Source organism: Eschrichtius robustus, chromosome 3 (genome assembly GCF_028021215.1).
Source record: "Eschrichtius robustus isolate mEscRob2 chromosome 3, mEscRob2.pri, whole genome shotgun sequence".
NCBI classification, from domain to species: domain Eukaryota; kingdom Metazoa; phylum Chordata; class Mammalia; order Artiodactyla; family Eschrichtiidae; genus Eschrichtius; species Eschrichtius robustus.
Genome location: NC_090826.1, coordinates 184,945,213 through 184,971,924, shown reverse-complemented (window position 1 = coordinate 184,971,924; position 26,712 = coordinate 184,945,213). Strand labels below are relative to the sequence as shown.

At 38.7% G+C, this 26,712-nt stretch overlaps 1 protein-coding gene across 3 annotated transcripts in view; it reads left to right on the top strand.

Moving 5' to 3' along the window:
- Window positions 1-26,712, top strand: part of DENND1B (DENN domain containing 1B) — a 258,260-nt gene that overhangs the window by 50,478 nt on the left and 181,070 nt on the right. For all 3 annotated transcript variants that reach the window (XM_068541850.1, XM_068541853.1, XM_068541852.1), the window contains exon 3: window positions 23,439-23,482. In XM_068541850.1, the coding sequence (XP_068397951.1) occupies window positions 23,439-23,482 (44 nt within the window). The remainder of the gene's footprint in view (window positions 1-23,438; window positions 23,483-26,712) is intronic.

The window sequence follows — 26,712 nt, the reverse complement described above, 5'->3', positions numbered from 1 at the left end:
CATGATGTAAAGCAATAAGTAGAAGCATGATCTCTGACATTTTTGTAACTGGTTATAAAGTAAGACATCTTGAAATAATATTTTCATTTCCTTAAGGTTTCTGTATATGTAAGTCAAACTCAAATGAGTAAGTGAAGAATTATTTTGGTTCTAGAATGAGAAGATACTGATTTGAATCTATTAGTAATTAATATTCTATTTTATATTTGTTCACATACATTTTTCCAAAGATTGTTCAGAGGAAGTCTGTAGGGTTTAGGCCATTATTTTACAAAAATGCTTAAATGTTTGGTTTGCTAAAAATATTTTCCTGTGGATAATAAGGAAAATTTCTAAACTTGTGAATATGCCTTAAACTACCGTCCACTTAATGAACAACAAAATTAAAGATCAAGAAAGTAGAGCAAACTGGGCTTATTTGTAGTGTGCTTTTATATGCAGCAGTTTATGTTAGAAAGGCTGTATAATAGGAACAAGGATATCTGGATAGTGGTCTTGGCTTGAATAGGTAGTACGTCCAGACATGAAATACAATATAACTTCCTAATAAGTATGAGTGGTAAAAAAGAATCTTTAAGGGCCTCTCCCATTCAGAAAACTCTTATGATTCTATCCATACATAATGAACCTTTTTTTGAATGTTTTAAAAGAAAAAAAAAGAAAACAGAGGCTCTAAATTAGTTATTATATTCACAAATATTGGCATTTATCCTTTCTGTTGTTCAGATTGGAACTAATTGCTTAAATTCTACGAAAGAAAGCATTGTAGGAAAGCACAGAAAAATAATTTCTCAGAGACATATTAGATGGTATGGCACAAAAAGACTTACATCTTTTTTCTTTTTTAAATTTAATTGAAGTATAGTTGATTTACAATGTTGTGTTAATTTCTGCTGTACAGCAAAGTGACTCAGTTATACATACATATATTCTTTTTCATATTCTTTTCCATTATGGTTTACCACAGGATATTGAATATAGTTCCCTGTGCTGTACAGTAGGACCTTGCTGTTTATCCATCCTATATGTAATAGTTTGCACCTGCTAACCCCAAACTCCCAGTCCATCCCGCCCCCCACACACCCTCCTCCTTGGCAACCACAGGTCTGTCCTCTATGTCTGTTTCTTAGATATGTTCATTTGTGGTATATTTTAGATTCCACATATCATAAGGTATTTGTCTTTCTCTTTCTGACTTACTTCGTTTAGTATGATAATCTCTAGGTCCATCCATGTTGCTGCAAATGGCATGATTTCATTCAAAAAGACACATCTTATTTAGATATGGACTATCTGTGTGTATGTATCTGGCATATAGAGATAGAAGAAATAACAGACAGTGTATCTTTATGTCTATGTAGCCATAGTTCCTCATCGTTGTTCCTTAAATCATATAGTCCCAATGTTATAAAACACTTAATTTTGAAATAAAATTATTTCCATTGTTGTACAGAAATAGAATTACCCTTTTAATAGTAACTATTAGCATTGACATATTTTAAAACCATTTTGGTAACATTTTTCTTGCTCAGATTACTTCCCACTATCACTGTCATGGTTGATGTTTCTTCCTAGCCCTCTGAAAATATGCCTGTTGCCAGATAAAATGTATATGTAATAGAGGGAATTCTGAATTATTCATTGCCACATTTTAAAGAACCTTTTCAGTCAACAAATATTAAATTCTGTAACACGGGGTTCGTAATGCTCATCAGTGTGAGAGATACATGGTCTTTTGCTATTAGTTCTCGAAGTGTGGTCCTCAGATGAGCAGTATCAGCCTCACTTGGGAACTTGTTAGAAATGCAGTTCTCAGACCCACCTTTGACCTCCTGACTCAGAAGTTCTGCAAGTGGGACCCTGGGGTCTGTGCTTTAACAAGCTCTCTAGGCGCTTTTGTTGCACACTAAAGTTTGGGAACTACTGAGCTGGGCTTTTAAGAAGACGCTACAATTTTAAATTAACATCTTATGTTAACTTTAAAGTAATTTGTACAAACACCTGACTATGTATGCTTTCTTAAGGTGTAGCCTGAACTTAACATTATTCAGCAATGAATTTGTTTTTACTTTTACTGTTGCTAGTAGTCTTAAAGTTTGTAATGTTATGCAGTCTATGGTACTGCGTTTTTGGGGTGGATTGGTAAAGATTTTTGTTAATATCTTGTTGGCATGAGTGGTATCTTTCTACCAGGGCTGTAAATCTATGTTTTTCTGGGTTGCACACCAAGGAAAAATGGGAGGATATATGTTTTCTGGATCTCTGGCTTCACCAAGGTCATCTGTGGCCCTAAATGAGGGAGTGAGTTGCTTTTTTAAATACTTTTTTTGTGATCAGGCTGGATATTAAATTACAATAATTAATTATTTTGCAAGCTATTTTGACAGATGTAGTGAAAATTACAATTTTAGGGGTGTGACGTCAGCAAGATGGTAGAGCAGGAGACCTCAGCCTCCATCCCCTCCCCCCACCAAATATAAACAATTAGACAGCTGTTCACAAACAAAAACTGCTCTCTGGGAGAGCTCTGGAGCCCACTTAAGAAACTTCAGCAACACAGTGGAACAAGAAACTTGAGAATAACCACAGTGGGGAAGGAAGAACAGCTTCATTTTGACTGTATCATCCCATCCCCCAGGCCAGCATTGCTCGGTACCCAGAATGACCTCTACAGCTAGAAGGAGTTCCCCTTGTAGGGAAAAGAATAGTGGGATGAGTGACCAGATTCACCAGTCTTTTAGGGCACCACACAAAGGTCCCGCCTCAGTTTCTCCCACCCAGAGACCGGCAAAGCCAAGATGTATAGAGATAGCTAGGTACGAGGAAGAAAAGCTGGCCACCCAGCCCATGTGGCAAGAGCAACTGCAGTTCCCTGTGACCTGCTCTGCAGGTGACCCCAGCTGGTTCGGAACCCCTGCAGATTTTACTGGCTTTCACCCCACGGATATTTGTGTTTGCTGACACCAGCCACCTGAGTCCCTCCTGTTTTGCCAACTAGTCTCCCAGCCTCCCCTACTGGAGCCTGGGAATCGCACCGGCAGCCAGTCCAGGCCTCTACAGCTATGCAAGTGCAAGACACCAGTCTAGACCCTCGTGGCTGACCCCCACTGCTGTGCAAGCGCTCAGGGCTAGCTCCTCCAGCTGTGCACTTGCATGCCACCGGTCTGATGCTTGTCACCGCCCTCCACTGCTCTGCGCATGCCTGAGGGAAGACCATGCAGTCGTGGGAGAGCATGCTGACCGTCAGGGCCCCCTGCTGTTGTGGGCCTGGATCAGATCCTGTATTCTGTCACTGGCTGGAACCACTATGCTGACCTGCAGCTGGTCCCTCCAGCTCTGTGCCTGCATGCCTCTGGTGGGATCCTCATTATTAGCCTTCACTGCCCTGTGCTCATAGCATAACCACTGAGAGCATACCACTGGCACTGGCAGTACTGCTGCTCAGCCTGGTTTCTAGCCACTGGACCTGGAGGCACTACTGAGGATGCGCACAGCCCTTGGCAGCCTCAGTGGATCCCCTGCAGTACCTGCTAAGGACCATGTGATTGTAGGTGCTGTCCACCCCAATGGCCTGAGCTGATGAGCCACCACATGCCCCTGCACCACTAGGCACAGAGTCACAGCACACTCCAGCATGCCTCCACCTGCACGTGAAAGTCTTCCCTTCTAGAAGTTGGTCTATAACATCTGGAAGTAATGGCTGCTTCTTCAGTACACAGACACCTGTGCAAGGCTACAGGGATCGCAAAGACTCAGGGAAACATGACTCCGCCAAAGGAGTACAGTAAGCGTCTAGCAACTGGCTGCAAAGAAATGGAGTTCCAGGAATTGCCTGACAAAGAATTCAAAATAATTGTTCTAGTAATACTCAGATAGCTATAAGAGAACATAGAAAAACAACTTAATTATATCAGGAAAACAATACAATAACAAAATGAGAAGTGCAGCAGAGATAGAAAACAAAAAAGAACCGAACAGATTTTGGAGCTGAAGAATACAATGACTGAACTGAAGAATTTAATAGAGAGCTTCAACAGCAGACGAGACCAAGCAGGAGAATCTGTGAGCTTGAAGACAGATCATTTGAAATTAACCACTCAGAGGAGCAAAATGAAAAAGAAATGAAAAAGAATCATGAAAGCCTATGGGTCTTATGACACCATTAAGGCAACCAGTCATGTAGCATTGGAGTTCCAGAAGGAGAAGAGAGGGAGAAAGGGGTAGGAAACATATTTAAAGCAGTAATGGCTAAGAACTTTCCTAACCTGGGGAGAGATTTGGACCTCCAGTTCATGAGGTTAATAGGTCACCCAAAAATTTAAATCCAAGGTGATCTTCTCCAAGACACATTATAATAAAATGGTCTAAGATCAAAGACAAAGAATTTTAAAAACAGAAAGAGAAAAAGATTTCTCTCATGAGAGGACTATCAGCAGAGTTTTCAGCGGAGACCTCGCAGTCTAGGAGAAAACGGAATGATATATTCAAAGTGCTGAAAGAGACCACCAACCAAGAATGCAGTTGACCCCCTGAATGACGTGGGGGTTAGAGGGACTGACCCCCCCCCCCCACACCATGCAGTAGAAAACTTGCGTATAACTTTACAGCCGGCTCCCCTCATCTGCCGTTCCACAGATTATGTAGTACTGTAGTATGTATTTATTGAAGAACATCCATGCATAAGTGCATCTGCACAGTTCAAACTTGTGTTGTTCAAGGGTCAACTGTACTATACCCAGCAAAGTCATCCTTCAGAAGTAAAGGTGAGATAAAGACTTTCCCAAGCAAATGAAGGCTGAGGTGGTTCCTCACCACTATACCTGCCTTACAAGAAATGTTGAAAGGACTTCTTCAACCTGAAATGAAAGGATGCTAACTATGAAAACATATGAAAAGAAACAACACACTGGTAAAGGCAAATATGTAGTCAAATTCAGAATGCTCTGATGCTGTAATGTGGTGGTGTGTTAACCACTTAACTCTTAATATAAAGGTTGAAGGACAAAAGTATTAAAATTAATAGTTATAGCAACAATTTGTCAGATACACAATATAAAAAGATGTAAAGTGTGACATCAAAAACATAAAATGTGTGTAGGAGTAATAAAAGGGTAGAGTTTTTGTATGTGATCAAAGTTAAGTTGTGATGAGGTTAAAATAACTGCTGTGTCTCTAAGATTTTTCAAGTAAGCCTCAGGGTAACCACAAAACAAAAATCTATAGTAGATACACACAAGATAAAGAGAAGGGAATCAAAGTATACCATTATGGAAAATGATGAATTCACAAAGGAAGACAGCAAGAAAGGAACTACAAAACAGAAAACATTGAGCAAGTATTTGCTTGATTATTTAGGTGTTCTGATGTAGTATACATATATACTTACGATGATTATAGTCTCTTGATGAATTGACCGCTTTATTATTATATAATGACCTTGTCTTGTTACAGTTTTTGACTTAGTCTATTTTGCCCAATATAGTGATCTCTCTCTCTCTCTATATATATATATAAATGTAAATCTGCTCTCTTTTGGTTTTCATTTGTTTGCATGGAATAACTTTTTCCACTGGTTCACTTTGAGCCTGTGTGTGTCTTTGAGTGGAAGTGAGTATCTTGTAGGCAGCATATAGTTGGGTCTTATTTTCTTATCTATTCAGTCACTTTATGCCTTTTAATTACTTCAGATGTAAACAGACTCAATTCTCCAATAGACTGAATTCTCCAATGAAAAGGCATACAGTGACTGAATTGATAAGAAAATAAGACCCAACTATATGCTGCCTACAAATACCCTGTTAGGTCAAAGGGACCTAACAGACATATACAGAACATTCCATCTAACAGCAGCAGAATATACATTCTTCTCAAGCACACATGGAACATTCTCCAGAATAGACCATATGTTAGGTTACAAAATAAGTCTCAGTAAATTTTAAAAGATTGAAAGTACCTTTTCCAACCACAGTGGTATGAAGCTATAAATCAGTAACAAGAGGAAAACTGGAAAATTCACAAATAAGTGGAAATCAAACAACACACTCCTGAACAACCAATGGGTTGGAGATTAAATCAAAAGGGAAATAAAAAAATATATTGAAACAAATGAAAATGGAAATATACCAAAACTGATGGGATGCAGCAAAAGTTGTGCTAAGAGAGAAGTTTATGGCAATAAATATCTACATTAAGAAAAAAGAAAGATCCCGAACAACCTAACTTTACACCTCAAGGAACTAGAAAAAGAACAAGCTAAGCCCAAAGTTAGCAGAAGGAAAGAGATGACAAAGATTAGAGCAGAAATATGTTAAATAGAGAATAGAAAAACAATAGAAAAGATAAAACAGATAATAATCTTATCTTTTGAAAAGATAAACAGAATTGACAAATCAGATTTATCAAGAGGAAAGGAGAAAGTACTCAAATAAAATTATAAATGAAAAAGGAGACTTAACAATTGATACCACAGAAGTACAAGGATAATAAGACACTACTAGGAACAACTATATGCCTACAAATTTGACAACCTAGAAAAACAAGAAATGTATATATTTAACCATTCAAAAAAATATAACCTACCATGTCTGAATCATGAAGAAATAGAAAATCTGAACAGACCAATAATAAGTAAGGAGATTGAATTAGTAATCAAAAACCTCCCAACAAAGAAAACCTAAGACCAGATGGCTTCATGGGTAAATTCTACCAAATATTTGAAGGAGAAGTTAGTGCCAGTTTTTATTATACTCTTCCAAGAAATTGAAGAGCAGGGAACACTCCCAAACTAATTTTATAAGACCAGTATTACCTTGATATTAAGCCAGATGAGGATACTAAAAGAAAGAAACCTACAAGTGCCAATAACCGTAATGAATATAGGTGCAAAAAATCTCAACAGAATACTAGCAAACCAAATTCAACAGCACATTAAGAGGACCATACACTATGATCAAGTAAGATTTATTCATGGATACACAGGTGGTTCAACATACACAAATTGATAAATATGATACATCATATTAAAAGAATGAAAGATACAATTTTTATGGTCATCTCAGTAGATCAGAAAAAGCATTGGATAAAGTTCAGTATCCTTTCGTGAAAACTCTCAACAAATTGGATACAGAAGGAATGTACCTCAACATAATAAAAGCCACACGACAGTCCTACAACTGGTATCATGCACAACAGTGAAAGGTTGAAAGCATCCCCTCAAAGATCAGGAAGAAGACAAGAGAGCCTGCTCTTATTCAGCATAGTGCTAGAAGTCCTACCCAGAGCAGTTGGGCAAGGAAAAGAAAGTCATCTTAATGACTTAAGGAAAGAAAGAAGTAAAAATGTTTGCTGATGACATGATCTTGTATATAGAAAATCCTAAATACTCCACCAAAAAACTGTTACAACTAATAAATTCAGTAAAGTTTCAGGATACAAAATCAACATACAAAAATAAGTTACAATTCTGTACCATAACAATTACCTGAAAAATAAATAGATAATCTTATTTACGATAGCATCAAAAACAATAAAATACTTAGGAATACATTTAACCAAGGAAATGAAAGATTCATGCAGTGAAAACTATAAGACCAGTGATGAAAGAAATTGAAGAAGACACAAATAAATGGGAAGATATCCCATGGTCGTGGATTGGAAGAATTAATATTGTTAAAATGTCCATACTAACCAGCGTCATCTGTATATTCAATATAATATTCATCAAAATTCCAATGGCCTGGTGGCGCAGTGGTTGAGAATCTGCCTGCCGGTGCAGGGGACACGGGTTCGAGCCCTGGTCTGGGAAGATCCCACATGCCGCGGAGCAGCTGGGCCCGTGAGCCACAATTACTGAGCCTGTGCGTCTGGAGCCTGTGCTCCGCAACAAGAGAGGCCGCAATAGTGAGAGGCCCGCGCACCGCGATGAAGAGTGGCCCCCGCTCGCCGCAACTGGAGAAAGCCCTCGCACAGAAGCGAAGACCCAACACAGCCATAAATAAATAAAAATAAAAATAAAATATTAAAAAAACAACAACTGTGTGGTACTGGCAGAAAAACAGACAGAGAGACCAATGGAACAGGATCCAGAGCTCAGAAGTAAACCCCGCATGTATGACTGAGCAATATTTGGCTAGGGAGCCAAGAATACTCAATGTGGAAAGGATAGTCTCTTCAATAAATAGTGTTGGGAAAACTGGATATCCACATGCAGATGAATGAAATTGGACCTCTCTTACAGAAGTCACAAAAATTAACTTGAAATGGATGAAGGACTTCAACATAAAATGTGAAAGTATAAAAATCCTAGAAGAAAACATAAATGGTAAGTTCCTTGACATCACTGTTGGCAATTATTTTTTGGACATGATACCAAAAGCACAAGCAACAAAAGCAAAAATAAGTGGGACTATATCAAACTAAAAAGCTCTGCACAGCAAAAGAAAATGAAAAGGCAGCCTATAGGATGGGAGAAAATATCTGCAAACCATGTATCTGATAAGGGGTTAATACCCAAAATATAAAGAACTCATACAATAGCAACAAACCAAATAATCCAGTTAAAAAATTGGCAGAGGGCTTAAAGAGACATTTTTCCAAAGAAAAGATAACAGCCACCAACAGCTACATGAAAAGGTTCTCAACATCACTAATTATCATGGAAATGCAAATCAAACCATAATGAGATATTATCTCACACCTGTCAAAATGGCTGTTATAAAAACAAGATAACAAATGCTGGCCAGGATGTGGAGGAGAGGAAACCCTGGTTCATTATTGGTGGAAACGTAAATTGGTGCAGCCACTACGGAAGACAGTATGGAGGTTCCTCAAAAAATTAAAAATAGAGCCACCATGTGACCCAGCAATCCCACTTCTGGGTATTTATCCAGTGAAGATGAAATCACTATCTTGAAGAGATACCTGCACTCCCATGTTCATTGCAGTATTATTCTCAATAGTCAAGATATGCAAACAACCTAAATGTCCATCAGTGAATGAATGGTTAAAGAGAATGTGGTGTATATGTAGCATGGAGTGTTATTCCACCCTAGAAAGAAGGAAGGCTACCTTGCCATTTGCAACAGCATAGGTGGACCTTGAGGACATATGCTCCATGAAGTAAGTCAGAGAAAGACAAGTACTATATGATCTCACTCATATGTGAAATCTAAAAACATTGGACTCAAAGAATCGGAGTAGGATGGTGGTTGCCAGGGGCTGAGGGGGGTGGCAGGAGATGTTGGTTCAAGGGTACAAACTTTCAGTTGTAAGATGAGTAGGCCCCAGGGATCTAATGTCCAGCATGGTGACTATAGTTCACAAATACTATATTGTGTATTTGAAAGTTGCTTTGAGAGTAGGGCTTTAATGTTCCCACCATACCAATGATAATGAAAACAACAAGTTAGTAACTATGTGTGGTAAAGGATGTGTTAATTAACCTTATTGTGGTAAAGATTTCACAATCTGTACGTTTATCAAATCATCTCGTACACCTTAAGCTGACAGAGTGTTATATGTCAAATATAATTCAGTAAAGCTGGAAAAATTGTAATTTTAACTGTAGTTATCTAATTCCATGGTTTTCTGGGTTTTTTTTTTTTCCCCACTTAATATATATGTGGAAAATGAGATTTATATGGTAAGCTTGGGTAAACAGATAAGACTGTTCTTTCAGATAATTCCAGAGAGAGCGGGGAGGAGTGGAAGGCAGGGAAGAGAGGAGGGAAACTGATTTTATGCTTTTCAGTACCTACCTCTGATCACAGACAGAAAGCATTATTATGTATAGGTATAAGACCGGAACTTCGGCTGCCTAACTTCATAATTACAAATGTTCCATTTATTTATTTTACTTTATTTTTCAGTCCTACAGTCTTCAGATATAGGCAGTAGATTTTCTACTGAAAATACACTGTTTTAAAGTGCATTAGCATGACTTGGTATAACATTTAGTACTAATGGATTTTACAGAAAAAAATAAAACCACTTCTCTTTTTTAGCTTTAGATCAGCAGTTCACATCCGTAACCACTCTTTTGTTGAGGCTCTCTTTCCATCACACATGACTGACAGAAACCTCAGCCCTGGCTGCATCTAGCAGTTCTCTCCTGCACCTTGGCCCTTGGACGATGGTGGGGAGATACCACATTGTTGCCCTTAAGCACTAGGCTGGACACCCACCAAACTGAGTGCTCAGCAGTGCCTGAAACAGTTGTTTCACACCTCCTCGAGCCCCCCAACAACTTCCCTCCTAGGAGGGAGCTTTGCTCCTACTATACACACAAAATACTCAGGAAGTTTTGCACAAAACTCTTAACTTTGTACCCCAGATTCTAAAATCTCCTTGGATTCATATCTCCTCTCCTCTTTTCTCGTTCCTATAACAATGGGAAAATATTCTTCAGTTTCTATCCAAGGCTCATCTCATTGTCTTCATCAGGATGCCCTCTTCTTGCCTCCTCAGGGGTGTACGTCTCTTCTTCTCTGGCTCTCCGCTGCCTCACTAACTCCCATGATCACCTACACATGTTCAGGTCTGCGCCAGTATAAAGGAAACAGAAATGACAAACAGACTTGTCTGGCTTCACCTCTTTCCTCCTATCTTTACTTTCTTCTCCCTTGTACCGTCTCTTAAATACGTTGCCCACATACACGGTGCCTCTCTTTCCTCGTACTCCATGATCTTCTTCATTGGCCTTCTGCTTCCCATCCTGCCACGGGAGCTCATTCTACTGTGTGTGGCTTATGCTTTACACACACTTACCGTTTTTTGAGCCATCACCTTGCTTAATGTTCTGCCACATTTGTTTGAGAATCTTTTGGATACACTCTCTTCCCTTGACTTTCATAAACACACGCTCTAACTGTATTCTCCACACGCTTCTGGTGTTCCTTCTCCCTTGGTTTAGTGGCTTCCTCTGATACCTTGGGTACATCTTCAGCTCTGTAGTCTGTCCCCTGTCTCTCCAGCTTCATCCCGTGACATTCTCTCTCTCCTACTCTGCATTCTAGATATATTACTTCTTTTTTTATTTCAGTTTCCAAATGTTTTCTGCTTTCTTCTAATCTCTAAGACTTAGTGCATATTGTTTCTCCATTCCAGAATGTTCTCCTCTGCCCACTTTATAGCCCAAATCATCCTTTGCTTGTCTAACTAGTGGCTTTCTAAATTAGATTGGCTTTCCTTGCGCTGTCCGGTAGTATCCTGTCCTTTTAGTATAACACTCATTAAATTTTACTGAGCTATAGGTTTAGATGCCGTCCTTTTCTATACACTGTAGAGACCTATTTTGTTTAGTTCACCATTATATCTCCGTAGGTGGAAGATTTTCTTTAATGATTCCTGCTCATTTATATTCAAGAGGCATCACCATTCTTTTTTTTTTTTTTTTAAAACATCTTTATTGAAGTATAATTGCCTTACAATGGTGTGTTAGCTTCTGCTTTATAACAAAGTGAATCAGATATACATATACAATATGTTCCCATTTCTCTTCCCTCTTGCATCTCCCTCCCTCCCACCCTCCCCATCCCACCCCTCTAGGTGGTCACAAAGCACCGAGCTGATCTCCCTGTGCTATGCGGCTGCTTCCCACTAGCTATCTATTTTACATTTGGTAGTGTATATATGTCCATGACACTCTCTTACCCTGTCACATCTCACCCGACCCCCTCCCCATATCCTCAAGTCCATTCTCTAGTAGGTCTGTGTCTTTATTCCCGTCTTGCCACTAGGTTCTTCATGGCCTTTTTTTTTTCTTTTTTCCTTAGATTCCGTATATATGTGTTAGCATACTGTATTTGTTTTTCTCTTTCTGACTTACTTCACTCTGTATGACAGACTCTAACTCCATCCACCTCATTACAAATACCTCCATTTCATTTCTTTTTATGGCTGAGTAATATTCCATTGTATATATGTGCCACATCTTCTTTATCCATTCATCTGTCGATGGACATTTAGGTTGCTTCCATGTCCTGGCTATTGTAAATAGAGCTGCAATGAACATTTTGGTACATGACTCTTTTTGACCTATGGTTTTCTCAGGGTATATGCCCAGTAGTGGGATTGCTGGGTCGTATGGTAGTTCTATTTGTAGTTTTTTAAGGAACCTCCATACTGCTCTCCATAGTGGCTGTATCAATTTACATTCCCACCAACAGTGCAAGAGTGTTCCCTTTCCTCCACACCCTCTCCAGCATTTATTGTTTCTAGATTTTTTGATGATGGCCATTCTGACCGGTGTGAGATGATATCTCATTGTAGTTTTGATTTGCATTTCTCTAATGATTAATGATGTTGAGCATTCTTTCATGTGTCTGTAGGCCATCTGTATATCTTCTTTGGAGAAATGTCTATTTAGGTCTTCTGCCCATTTTTGGATTGGGTTGTTGGTTTTTTTGTTATTGAGCTGCATGAGCTGCTTGTAAATCCTGGAGATTAATCCTTTGTCAGTTGCTTCATTTGCAAATATTTTCTCCCATTCTGAGGGTTGTCTTTTGGTCTTGTTTATGGTTTCCTTTGCTGTGCAAAAGCTTTTAAGTTTCATTAGGTCCCATTTGTTTATTTGTGTTCTTATTTCCATTTCTCTGGGAGCTGGGTCAAAAAGAATCTTGCTGTGATGTATGTCATAGGGTGTTCTGCCTATGTTTTCCTCTAAGAGTTTGATAGTGTCTGCCCTTACACTTAGGTCTTTAATCCATTTTGAGTTTATTTTTGTGCATGGTGTCAGGGAGTGTTCTAATTTCATACTTTTACATGTACCTGTCCAATTTTCCCAGCACCACTTATTGAAGAGGCTGTCTTTTCTCCACTGTATATGCTTGCCTCCTTTATCAAAGATAAGGTGACCATATGTGTGTGGGTTTATCTCTGGGCTTTCTATCCTGTTCCATTGATCTATATTTCTGTTTTTGTGCCAGTACCAAACTGTCTTGATTACTGAAGCTTTGTAATATAGTCTGAAGTCAGGGAGCCTGATTCCCCCAGCTCCATTTTTTGTTCTCAAGATTGCTTTGGCTATTCGGGGTCTTTTGTGTTTCCATACAAATTGTGAATTTTTTTGTTCTAGTTCTGTGAAAGATGCCAGTGGTAGTTTGATAGGGATTGCATTGAATCTGTAGATTGCTTTGGGTAGTAGAGTCATTTTCACAATGTTGATTCTTCCAATCCAGGAACATGGTATATCTCTCCATCTATTTGTATCATCTTTAATTTCTTTCATCAGTGTCTTATAATTTTCTGCATACAGGTCTTTTGTCTCCTTAGGTAGGTTTATTCCTAGATATTTTATTCTTTTTGTTGCAATGGTAAACGGGAGTGTTTTCTTAATTTCACTTTCAGATTTTTCGTCATTAGTGTATAGAAATGCAAGAGATTTCTGTGCATTTATTTTGTATCCTGCTACTTTACCAGATTCATTGATTAGCTCTAGGAGTTTTCTGGTAGCATCTTTAGGATTCTCTATGTATAGTATCATGTCATCTGCAAATAGTGACAGCTTTACTTCTTCTTTTCCGATTTGGATTCCTTTTATTTCTTTGTCTTCTCTGATTGCTGTGGCTAACACTTCCAAAACTATGTTGAATAATAGTGGTGAGAGTGGGCAACCTTGTTTTGTTCCTGATCTTAGTGGAAATGGTTTCAGTTTTTCACCATTGAGGACAATGTTGGCTGTGGGTTTGTCATATATGGCCTTTATTATGTTGAGGAAAGTTCCCTCTATGCCTACTTTCTGCACGGCTTTTATCATAAATGGGTGTTGAATTTTGTCGAAAGCTTTCTCTGCATCTATTGAGATGATCATATGGTTTTTCTCCTTCAGTTTGTTAATATGGTGTATCACATTGATTGATTTGCGTATATTGAAGAATCCTTGCATTCCTGGGATAAACCCCACTTGATCATGGTGTATGATCCTTTTAATGTGCTGTTGGATTCTGTTTGCTAGTATTTTGTTGAGGATTTTTGCATCTATGTTCATCAGTGATATTGGCCTGTAGTTTTCTTTCTTTGTGACATCTTTGTCTGGTTTTGGTATCAGGGTGATGGTGGCCTCGTAGAATGAGTTTGGGAGTGTTCCTCCCTCTGCAATATTTTGGAAGAGTTTGAGAAGGATAGGTGTTAGCTCTTCTCTAAATGTTTGATAGAATTCACCTGTGAAGCCATCTGGTCCTGGGCTTTTGTTTGTTGGAAGGTTTTTAATCACAGTTTCAATTTCAGTGCTTGTGATTGGTCTGTTCATATTTTCTATTTCTTCCTGGTTCAGTCTTGGCAGTTTGTGCATTTCTAAGAATCTGTCCATTTCTTCCAGGCTGTCCATTTTATTGGCATAGAGTTGCTTGTAGTAATCTCTCATGATCTTTTGTATTTCTGCAGTGTCAGTGGTTACTTCTCCTTTTTCATTTCTAATTCTATTGATCTGAGTCTTCTCCTTTTTTCTCTTGATGAGTCTGGCTAATGGTTTATCAATTTTGTTTATCTTCTCAAAGAACCAGCTTTTAGTTTCATTGATTTTTGCTATTGTTTCCTTCATTTCTTTTTCCTTTATTTCTGACCTGATCCTTATAATTTCTTTCCTTCTGCTGGCTTTGGGGTTTTTTTGTTCTTCTTTCTCTAATTGTTTCAGGTGCAAGGTTAGGTTGTTTATTCGAGATGTTTCCTGTTTCTTGAGGTAGGCTTGTATTGCTATAAACTTCCCTCTTAGCACTGCTTTTGCTGTGTCCCATAGGTTTTGGGTCGTCGTATCTCCATTGTCATTTGTTTCTAGGTATTTTTTGATTTCCCCTTTGATTTCTTCAGTGATCACTTCGTTATTAAGTAGTGTATTGTGTAGCCTCCATGTGTTTGTATTTTTTACAGATCTTTTCCTGTAATTGATATCTAGTCTCATAGCGTTGTGGTCGGAAAGGATACTTGATACGATTTCAGTTTTCTTAAATTTACCAAGGCTTGATTTGTGACCCAAGATATGATCTATCCTGGAGAATGTTCCATGAGCACTTGAGAAGAAAGTGTATTCTGTTGTTTTTGGGTGGAATGTCCTATAAATATCAACTAAGTCCATCTTGTTTAATGTATCATTTAAAGCTTGTGTTTCCTTATTTATTTTCATTTTGGATGATCTGTCCATTGGTGAAAGTGGGGTGTTAAAGTCCCCTACTATGATTGTGTTGCTGTCGATTTCCCCTTTTATGGCTGTTAGTATTTGCCTTATGTATTGAGGTGCTCCTATGTTGGGTGCATAAATATTTACAATTGTTATAGCTTCCTCTTGGATCGATCCCTTGATCGTTATATAGTGTCTTTCTTTGTCTCTTGTAATAGTCTTTATTTTAAAGTCTATTTTGTCTGATATGAGAATTGCTACTCCAGCTTTCTTTTGATTTCCATTTGCATGGAATATCTTTTTCCATCCCCTCACTTTCAGTCTGTATGTGTCTCTAGGTCTGAAGTGGGTCTCTTGTAGACAGCATATATATGGGTCTTGTTTTTGTATCCATTCAGCCAGCCTGTGTCTTTTGGTGGGAGCATTTAATCCATTTACATTCAAGGTAATTATCGATATGTATGTTCCTATTCCCATTTTCTTAAATGTTTTGGGTTTGTTATTGTAGGTGTTTTCCTTCTCTTGTGTTTCTTGCCTAGAGAAGTTCCTTTAGCATTTGTTGTAAAGCTGGTTTGGTGGTGCTGAACTCTCTCAGCTTTTGCTTGTCTGTAAAGGTTTTAATTTCTCCATCGAATCTGAATGAGATCCTTGCTGGGTAGGGTAATCTTGGTTGTAGGTTTTTCTCCTTCATCACTTTAAGTATATCCTGCCACTCCCTTCTGGCTTGCAGAGTTTCTGCTGAAAGATCAGATGTTAACCTTATGGGGATTCCCTTGTGTGTTATTTGTTGTTTTTCCCTTGCTGCCTTTAATATGTTTTCCTTATATTTAATTTTTGACAGTTTGATTAATATGTGTCTTGGCGTGTTTCTCCTTGGGTTTATCCTGTATGGGACTCTCTGTGCTTCCAGGACTTGATTAACTATTTCCTTTCCCATATTAGGGAAGTTTTCAACTATAATCTCTTCAAATATTTTCTCAGTCCCTTTCTTTTTCTCTTCTTCTTCTGGGACCCCTATAATTCGAATGTTGGTGCGTTTAATGTTGTCCCAGAGGTCTCTGAGACTGTCCTCAGTTCTTTTCATTCTTTTTTCTTTATCCTGCTCTGTAGTAGTTATTTCCACCATTTTATCTTCCAGGTCACTTATCCTTTCTTCTGCCTCAGTTATTCTGCTATTGATCCCATCTAGAGTATTTTTAATTTCATTTATTGTGTTTTTCATCATTGCTTGGTTCCTCTTTAGTTCTTCTACATCCTTGTTAAATGTTTCTTGCATTTTGTCTATTCTATTTCCAAGATTTTGGATCATCCTTACTATCATTATTCTGAATTCTTTTTCAGGTAGACTACCTATTTCCTCTTCATTTGTTAAGTCTGGTGTGTTTTGACCCTGCTCCTTCATCTGCTGTGTGTTTTTCTGTCGTCTCATTTTCCTTATCTTACTGTGTTTAGGGTCTCCTTTTCACAGGCTGCAGGTTCGTAGTTCCCGTTGTTTTTGGTATCTGTCCCCAGTGGCTAAGATTGGTTCAGTGGGTTGTGTAGGCTTCCTGGTGTAGGGAACTAGTGCCTGAGCTCTGGTGGATGAGGCTGGATCTTGTCTTTCTGGTGGGCACATCCACGTCTGGTGGTGTATTTTGGGGTGTCTGTGGCCTTATTATGATTTTAGGCAGCCTCTCTGCTAATGGATGGGGCTGTGTTCCTGTCTTGCTAGTTGTTTGGCATAGGGTGTTCAGCACTGTGGCTTGCTGGTCGTTGAGTGAAGCTGGGTCTTGATGTTGAGATGGAGATCTCTGAGAGATTTTCACCGTTTGGTATTACGTGGAGCTGGGAGGTCTCTTGTGGACCAGTGTCCTGAAGTTGGCTCTCCCACCTCAGAGGCACGGCCCTGATGCCTGGCTGGAGCACCAAGAGCCTTTCGTCCACACGGCTCAGAGTAAAAGGGAGAAAAAATAGAAAGAAAGAAAGAAAGAGGCTATAATATAGTGAAGTAAAATAAGCTATTGTAAAGCAAAGCTATACAGACAAAATCTCACCCAGAAGCATATACATATACACTCACAAAAAAAAGGAAAAGGGGAAAAATTAATATATCCTGCTCCCAAAGTCCACCTCCTGAATTTGGGATGATTCGTTGTCTATTCAGGTATTCAGCAGATGCAGGCACATCAAGTTGTTAGTGGAGTTTTAATCCGCTGCTTCTGAGGCTGCTGGGAGAGATTTCCCCTTCTCTTCCCTGTTCGCACAGCTCCTGGGGTTCAGCTTTGGATTTGGACCCGCCTCTGCGTGTAGGTCGCCTGAGGGCGTCTATTCCCCGCCCAGACAGAACGGGGTTAAAGGAGCAGCTGCTTCGGGGGCTCCGGCTCACTCAGGCGGCGGGAGGGAGGGGTACGGAGGAGGCGGGGCGAGCCTGCGGCGTCAGAGGCGTCGTGACGTTGCACCAGCCTGAGGCGCGCAGTGCGTTCTCCCGGGGAAGTTGTCCCCGGATCATGGGACCCTGGCAGTGGCGGGCTGCACAGGCTCCCGGGAGGGGCAGTGTGGAGAGTGACCTGTGCTCGCATACAGGCTTTTTGGAGGCGGCAGCAGCAGCCCCAGCGTCTCACGCCCGTCTCTGGGGTCCGCGCTGATCGCCGCGGCTCGCGCCCTTCTCTGGAGTTCGTTTAGGCGGCGCTCTGAATCCCCTCTCCTTGCGCGCAGCGAAACAAAGAGGCAAGAAAAAGTCTCTTGCCTCTTCGGCAGCTGCAGACCTTTTCCCGGTCTCCCTCCCAGCCAGCTGTGGTGCGCTAACCCCTTCAGGCTGTGTTCACGCCGCCAACCCCAGTCCTCTCCCTGTGATCCCGACCTCCGAAGCCCGAGCCTCAGCTCCCAGCCCCGCCTGCCCCGGCGGGGGAGCAGACAAGCCTCTCGGGCTGGAGAGTGCTGGTCGGCACCGCTCCTCCATGCGGGAACCTCTCCGCTTTGCCCTCCGCACCCCTGTGGGTGCGCTCTCCTCCGTGGCTCCGAAGCTTCCCCCCTCCGCCACCCACAGTCTCTGCCCGCGAAGGGTCTTCCTAGTGCGTGGAAATCTTTCCTCCTTCACAGCTCCCTCCCACTGGTGCAGGTGCCGTCCCTATTCTTTTGTCTCTGTTATTTCTTTTGTCTTTTGCCCTACCCAAGTACGGGGGGAGTTTCTTGCCTTTTTGGAGGTCGGACGTTTTCTGCCAGCGTTCAGTGGGTGTTCTGTAGGAGCAGTTCCACGTGCAGATGTATTTCTACTGTATCTGTGGGAAGGAAGGTGATCTCCGCGTCTTACTCTTCCGCCATCTTCTCTCTCCACCATTCTTTTGTTAGGAACATTTTTTGAAATTATTGAGCCAGTGAATTTTCAAGTTGAGTTCAAGCGTTCCTGCAGGATACCTTGTTTGCACAAAAACTAGGTAGCTGTGTGACGTTTTTCTCCATGTATGCTATAGGGCTTTGGAGGGCAGGGACTTTTCCTGTTTCTTTAGCGTTGCATAGATTTTTGAATAAAATAAATTGAACTTAAGTGGGACAGAGAAATGTATTGATTTTGGAAATTATTTAAAATAGCTGCTCCTTAGATCTCAACTAAGAAAGTTCTAGCCTCTGACATTAACTAGCCTTATAATTAAGACATGCTTCCAGGGACTTCCCTGGTGGCGCAGTGGTTAGGAATCCGCCTGCCAGTGCAAGGGATATGGGTTCGAGCCCTGGTCTGGGAAGATCCCACATGCCACAGAGCAGTGAAGCCCTTGCGCCACAGCTACTGAGCCTGCACTCTAGAGCCTGCGAACCACAACTACTGAGCCCACGTGCCACAACTACTGAAGCCCGCACGCCTAGAGCCTGTGCTCCGCAACAGGAGAGGCCACTGCAATGAGAAGCCCGCGCACCACAACAAAGAGTAGCCCCCGCTCACCGCAACTAGAGAAAGCCCGCGCGCAGCAACGAAGACCCAGCGCAGCCAAAAATAAATAAATAAATAAGTTTATTAAAAAAAAAAAATATATGCTCCTCATTGCGTTGGCTTCAGTTTCCTCATTTGTAAAATTGTGATTCTACAATGTAGGTGAATAAGCACTGAAGCTATAATCAAGCAAAACACTAATACTATATATTCTGCCTTTTCAAAAGTATATAGTTTCTGAACTGTGGTTTTACAAATGCATAATTTAAAATATATTCATCTATGAATTCCACAGAATTAAGTAAATATTATTCATTTGTGTAAATTAAAGTTTTTCCTGCATTAAAAAAATAGTGTAGTTGAATCACAGTAATATTTTAAGTTATTTTAATTTTTGTTTTTAGTCACAGGCCAGAAAATGTGAAAGGTCTGGTTGCAAAGGAAAATAAAATATTACTAAATTTATCTCACTTTACATTAAAAAAAAAGCCTCAGTCAGGAATTTGGAATACTTGTGATGGTGATGCCCAAATAATACATTAAATACTCTCCTTCCAAATTTACTGATTTAATAAAAATTTGTATATTTTTCTCACTACACTGTAACATTCTTTTACTAAAATAAGAGATTAACTATATTTATGTAAAAATTAAGTTACGTGTTCTTCCTTTCATGTTTATTTGGTTTCCGGATTGTTGGTGGCAAAGTCTCTCTTTAAGATGTGGCGTCTCCTCTGAGTTACGGGTGGACACTGGACAGAAGAGAAACACGGTGTGCCCCAGTCACCACGGGCAGCGGTGACTCCTACCAGCAGTTCCCATCCTTTCACCCATAAAATCAGCAGAAAATCGACCTAGCTTTGCCAGCTCAGATCTCGCATCTGGAAAGTAATCCCCAGGGAACAGAAAATTCCGTCGTTGTGCATAAATTTGAAAATTGGATTATTACCATTTTTTTCAGAGCTCTTTTGTTTCTTCCTCTGCAGTCCTTGTGAAGAGTTGCTGCCAACATGTGTCAGATAAGGGGTAAACCTAACCACACAGGCAGTAACTAAGTTAATCCATTTCAGATATGGATGCACATGATTATAATACATTTTTGGGTGCTGAAGTGTAACACGCATTTAATGAAAAGAAAAGAAATAGGGTATTTTCCACTATGTGACTAAACCGATATTTGCTGTTTTCACGTATTCACTTGTTCATCCTCTGTGAAAGAACAGACCAGACGGTACAGAAAAAAACTGCGTAGTGTAAGGGATGAAGGAAAGTGGGGGAGGAAAACATAATTAGGTAAATGCTGCAAACAGCAGGGCAAACTGTTAGGGCTATCCAGCAAGACAAATGTCCTGGTTTTAAGGTATAAGTGTAAGGAATCTGTCACATTTTCTCAAATGGTAACTGTAAAATTGAGGTTGTTTAAAAGGGATATTTAAAATATTCACATTGAAACTCTCTAACTCCATTATTTATAAGAAGGGACTATTCCACATTTCTGCATGAAGACTTGTTTATAGGGCCATTAGTTATTGTATTAATTTATCAAGATAACTTTTGTTTAATATTTCATGAAGAATCCATCATACACTTTTGTTTTATGAGATGCAAATCTTAATAACTACCGTTTTGGTAAAACTGCCACATAAACACACACACACATATATGTATATACATGGGCACATATATATGTTTTCCAACATAATTTCTACAGGACATTAACGTTTCAGTATTTTTAGGTGATCTATACATGTCACAGTCATTTTAGAAATGTACACATTTTGTTTTACATGAAGGCATAATCATTTAATATTAGCTCCATAAATTAGTAATGCATTATCCTTATGTAAGATGTTTTAAATGATTTTTATGTTAATTTATGTAGAAACTTTTTGTTCCTTAGTGAAAAGGTTAATTGTAGAAAGTATGCTTCCTTTTTTTTTTTAAGTTAAAATATTTGAAAAAAAATTTTTTTGAGCTTAATAAGTAATACAGCAAGAGAAGCCAGCTCATGCTCAAAATGTTGCTAGGTAATTACTGAGTTTTGGAATTAAATACTTGAAATTATGCATCCTTGGACTGTATTTTTTAAAAAGCAATATGGTATAGTGGAAATAATGGGATTGAGCCGTAATTTTTTACTGACTGGGTACATAAAGTGGTATTTTTGATATTGTGAGCCTGTCTTGTCGGTTGTGCTTGTTACTTATATTGGGCTTTCAAAGGCTTTTTCGGAAGTAATATTATCCTTTGTACAGTATCCTTTTAAAGCACATTTGCAGTATTCAGAAGTATGTTATTGACAGAATTAAAAAATACGTATGCAACCAAAATATTTTTTAGTGTTAATTAAAAAGACTTCTTTTTATCATGCTAAGTAGAAGAGAAATATTGTGAAGAAATAACGAAAATGAAAACCAGTGCAAATATTTATAAAACAACATTGATTTTTATATGTGAATAACTGGATATAATATATTAGAAAAATATCTCTGAGATACCCCAGGAAATGTCAATTGTATTTTTTACATTTTTTTTGAAATTTTTTATTTATTTATTTATTTTTGTCAATTGTATTGTAAACAAGCTTGATGCCTTATGCCTACCAACTTATCTGTTGTTTTTTGTTTTTTTTTTAACTTTTGGGTTTATTTATTTATTTATGGCTGTGTTGGGTCTTCGTTTCTGTGCGAGGGCTTTCTCTAGTTGCAGCAAGTGGGGGCCACTCTTCATCGCGGTGCGCAGGCCTCTCATTATCGTGGCCTCTCTTGTTGCAGAGCACAGGCTCCAGACGCGCAGGCTCAGTAGTTGTGGCTCACGGGCCTAGTTGCTCCGCGGCATGTGGGATCTTCCCAGACCAGGGCTCGAACCTGTGTCCCCTGCATTGGCAGGCAGATTCTCAACCACTGCGCCACCAGGGAAGCCTTATCTATTGTTTTAAAAGCTGATTTATGGAGTTGCAAATATGGGACTTCCAAAGTGAACCTTGATATAAAACAAACATTATTACTGTGTTTATACACTTTTATTGAGGATTTTATTTTCTTTTTCATTTTTTAAATTGAAGTATAGTCGATGTACAATAAATGTAAGTTACAGGTGTACAGCATAGTGATTCACAATTTTTAATGGTTATATTCCATTTACAGTTACTACAAAATACTGGCCATATTCCACGTGTTGTATGATACATCCTTGTAGCTTATTTATTTTGTACATAATAGTTTGTACCTCTTAATCCCCTACCCCTATTTTGCCCCTCCCCTTCCTTCTCCCCACTGGTAACTAATTTGTTCTCTACATCTGTGAGTCTGTTTCTTTTTTGTTATATTCACTAGTTTGTTTTATTTTTTTAGATTCCACATATAAGTGATATCATACAGTACTTGTCTTTCTCTGACGTATTTTGCTTAGCATAATACCCTCCAAGTCCATCCATGTTGTTGCAAATGACAAAATTTCATTCCTTTTTTATGGCTGAGTAGTATTCCATTGTGTGTGTGTGTGTGTGTGTGTGTGTGTGTGTGTGTGTACACATACATACCGCATCTTCTTTATCCATTCATCTGTCAGTGGACACTTAGGTTGCTTCCATATCTTGGTAATTGTAAATAATGCTGCTGTGAACATTGGGGTTCATGTATCTTTTTGAATTAGTGTTCACATTTTTTTTCGGATATATATCCAGGAGTGGAATTGCTGGATCATATGGTAGTTCTTCTACTTTTAGTTTTTTGAGGAACCTCCATACTGTTTTCCACAGTGGCTGCACCAATTTACATTCCCATCAATAGTGTAGGAGGGCTCCCTTTTCTCCGCATCCTTGCCCACATTTGCTATTTGTGTTCTTTTTGATGATAGCCATTCTGACAGGTGTGAGGTGATATCTCATTGTGGTTTTAGTTTGCATTTCTCTGATGATAATGATGTTGAGCATCTTTTCATGGGCCTGTTCACCATATACATGTCCTCTTTGGAAAAATGTCTTTTAGGATTTTAAATGGAAATTTAAGATGTTGTATTTTAGTCTGGTTTCTGGGGGCTGTAATATATTTGATTACATATTTACCACATTTATATTTTTCTTTTCAAATTAAAACCAGTATATTAAGTGGAGTTAAATCTGAAAATTTATATTTCAGAATCTTAAAATCTAAGGTATATAAATAAAAAATGAGTTGCTAAAAGAAATAATATTTTTAATAATCTGACCAAGTTATTCATTTTATTATTCCTGTTCCAAAGGTCATTAAAACCCTTAAACTATCAAAATATTTAATTTTGAACCTCATCAACTGTAAATATTTAAAGAAAAAATTTTAAATTATTAAAAAAAGTAGCTTTGACAATTTTAAGAGTATTTGAACAAGACTGTTGCTATAAATGTGTTATTTTCTCTGTTTAAAGCTCTGTGTCAATTATTTACAGATCCGGAGGTATTGTGGAAGTTCCCAGAGGACTTTGCAGACCAGGTTGGAACCACATAATTTTTAAAAAACATTTAAAATTGGAGCATTAATGATTATTACTACTGTTACTACTACTACTGTGACTACTACATATGAATTACTTTAAGTATTTTCTCTTGATCAGCTCTGAGAATAAAAAGCCACGTGTGCAGAATACATGGAAAATGTTTTGAAGTTACCAGGTAGATGCGTGATGAAGAGGCCCTTTTGTGAAGCTATTAGGAAGTGAATGTTTACAGTTTCAGCATGTTTTTACACTCTTTTAATGTGTCTGTGGAATATATATTTGGAAACAAACATTTCCCCATCAGAAAACTTGATGATGTGGTACTTTGAGGGATACCCTTCTGTAAGTAAGACAGTAAGAAGTAGTAACTGCTATAACTAAGAGGTCAGTTCTACACTTGTTACAGTAATGTTTGAATCATTAACATATAAAAGTTGAATTAACATTATTTTCTTATTTTAAAATAATTCTTATCTATGGCTTTGTTTTCTTAAAAGAAAATGGGAGACTTGGAAATGAATTTACTGCATTTGTATTTTAATTATAATATTCTCTAGTTCCTTAAGTATTTTGTATAGCCAAAACTATGAATTATTTTGACATAATGTATGTAAATTTAAAAAATCTTTATAATATATATTATGGATTTATCATTTTGAAGTGAATTATTTGGTTAACCTTACAAATTTAAATTTTTATATAAACAAGTACTCCTTCTGGAAATCTGATTAGCAGGTTCCTTTTTTTTGTCTACAAAGAAATGGGGTAAAACAATCTTGTCACTTAAAAGTATAAAATTATAACACTACAAGCTTAACCATAAGTTAAGTTCACAGGTATGATTCTCATAATTTACCAAAATGAAAGCTGATAAAAGTATTCATTTTAAAGCAGTTCATTCAGAGATATACAGACACGTGTGATTTTGATGTGGAAGAATAATTTTCTACATGTGAAAATCAGTATAGAAGATTAGGAAATGTCACTGAAAAAGTGAGTTAAATGAGCATGTTAAATATCAATTAGATCTAGTGCAGGCCTTGACTGTTCTTTCACATAAAAAGAGAGCACGTACTCTTAATTTGTTTTTAGCCCCTTGGAGAAAGAATAGATTTATAAGTATCTTAAGTATATAAAATAAGTCCCCACAGTGAAGACATGATTTGTACATATGAGGCTTAGTTGGGTTTGTTCCCCAGTAATGGGAAGTTAGGTTAGACACTTGTTGACTAATGTTACTGTTTTGAAATATCAATACTATTCCTCTCTTGGCCTTTCTAGTTCTCTCTGGTCTAACCTCCTGTCCAGATTCTTTTTTTTTTTTTTTCTTTTCTAACTTCTACCTCTTAAACTGCCCCTGAGAATTCCTAGGGTATCTGAAGGCTCCTAACTTTGGGTTCACATAAGGGTGATAGTGTACTTGTCGAGTTCAGCTACAGGAAATTTTTCAGTGAGACCGGCTATTGCTGTTCCTCTTTGTGACAGATAAACTGGTGCTAGGAATGTTTTAGCTGTTGCTTTGTCTCCCAGATTTGTGAGGTCAGTGGAACATTAATAAGTGCTCACATACTTAGTAACATAAAAGCATTTGACCATGTAATGGTGATGAGCATTCATAACCCCCAGGATTCCAGGGCATAGCGGTTCTTACAGAAAAGGTTAGAGCTGAAAGGAGCTTTAGATACCATTTTGTCTAACTACTTCAGTTTATATTTAAAGAAACAAAACTTCATATGGGAATCCAGCCAAGGGCCTTGAAGAATGGTTTTGCTATATGCTTTTTGGTGAATATTCTGAGTACTACAGATGACACAAGTACTCTGTGTGTATTTCTCATCCTTCTTATCTTTTACTGCTTTCCTATACTAATTGTCTACTTCTTCCTAAACAGCCTTTTCACTGGATCTGAGACTGCTTCAGTAAGAATAATTCTTAATCTCTCCTTATTTAGCTCTTAACATGTACTAGGCACTGTGCTAGGTGCTTATGTGCACAACTGATTTTATCTTCAAATTCTCCCAGTACTGCTAGGAGATAGTATCAGCCCTGAAACTGAGACTTAAGTAAGAAACTTGGCTGATAACACACTGCTTAGAAGAGGCAGAGCTAGCTGAGACTTGAGGGCAAGTTGGTCTAACTCAGAAGCATGTGTTATTAGCAAGGAAGCTGTATTATTCTTTTTGCTTGGAATGCTGACCCAAACCCTACTCACTTATTTTAACTCTTTTAGAAAAAGTTTATTATAAGTTTTTCCCCCAGTATCTTTATAATTTGAAAGCAGTGTGTTGTTTAATCCAAAGAAATGATACCAATCTGTTTAGTCCTTTAGTTCTACCACATACAGCTCTTGGTCCATCATAGGCATTGGCTTATTATATACTTCCTTGCATGTGTTTTCCTTCTTTTGGCAATAGAAGAACCAATGGGACAACCCAAATCACATTTCAGGAGTTGTAATTAATTTTTGCTGTTGTTGTTTTTTGTACAGTGGAGAATTTTGTGTAGGAGAGTAGGAGCTGAAGCTATAAACATAAACTGGGCTGGGTCTTGGCAACAATGAAAGGCCTTGCTAAGGAGTTGGTCCTTCAAATGAACTTGAGAGTGTGATGTAACAAGATAAGTCTGTTAGGAATATTGATTTGGAAAAGATCTCAGTATATTGGTTGTGGGAGAAACTGGAGGCAAGGAAGTGAGTTGGCTTTGCTGTAGTGCCGCTGAGGAGGAGGAAGGATCTGAAAGAGTTGGTTACATGAGGAATGAAGCAGAGGGTGAGTGTGTCAACCTGGAACAAATAGACTGCCAGATGTTTCTACAGCAAAGGTGGGTTTATTCGGGATCAGCAGAGAACTGCAGCTCGGGGTCTGCAACCATGGCGAGCCAGGTGCAAGTTCCTGCGTGCTGAGGGAAGGAGAGCCTTTTATAGAGGAGAGAGGAAGTCAGGAGGGCTGTGTAAACAAAGAGGCCGTGGCTTTTCATTGGCTGAGTCCTTGCAGGAAAGAACAGTATTTCTTCTTCCTGTTGGGTTCCACCATGGTCACAGGGTGTGAGAGCTCCCCCTTCTGGTCACCCTACTCTATTTAATTCAGGTTTTTGTTTATTAATTTTTTACAAGTGTAAAGGGGGGAAAGAGAGACTGCGTGCAAAGGTGTTTTGGGGAGCATGGGGTGGAGAAGAGGAATGAGAGAATGAGTTTCTTTTTGGCACTTTGAGAGATCTTGAATTATCT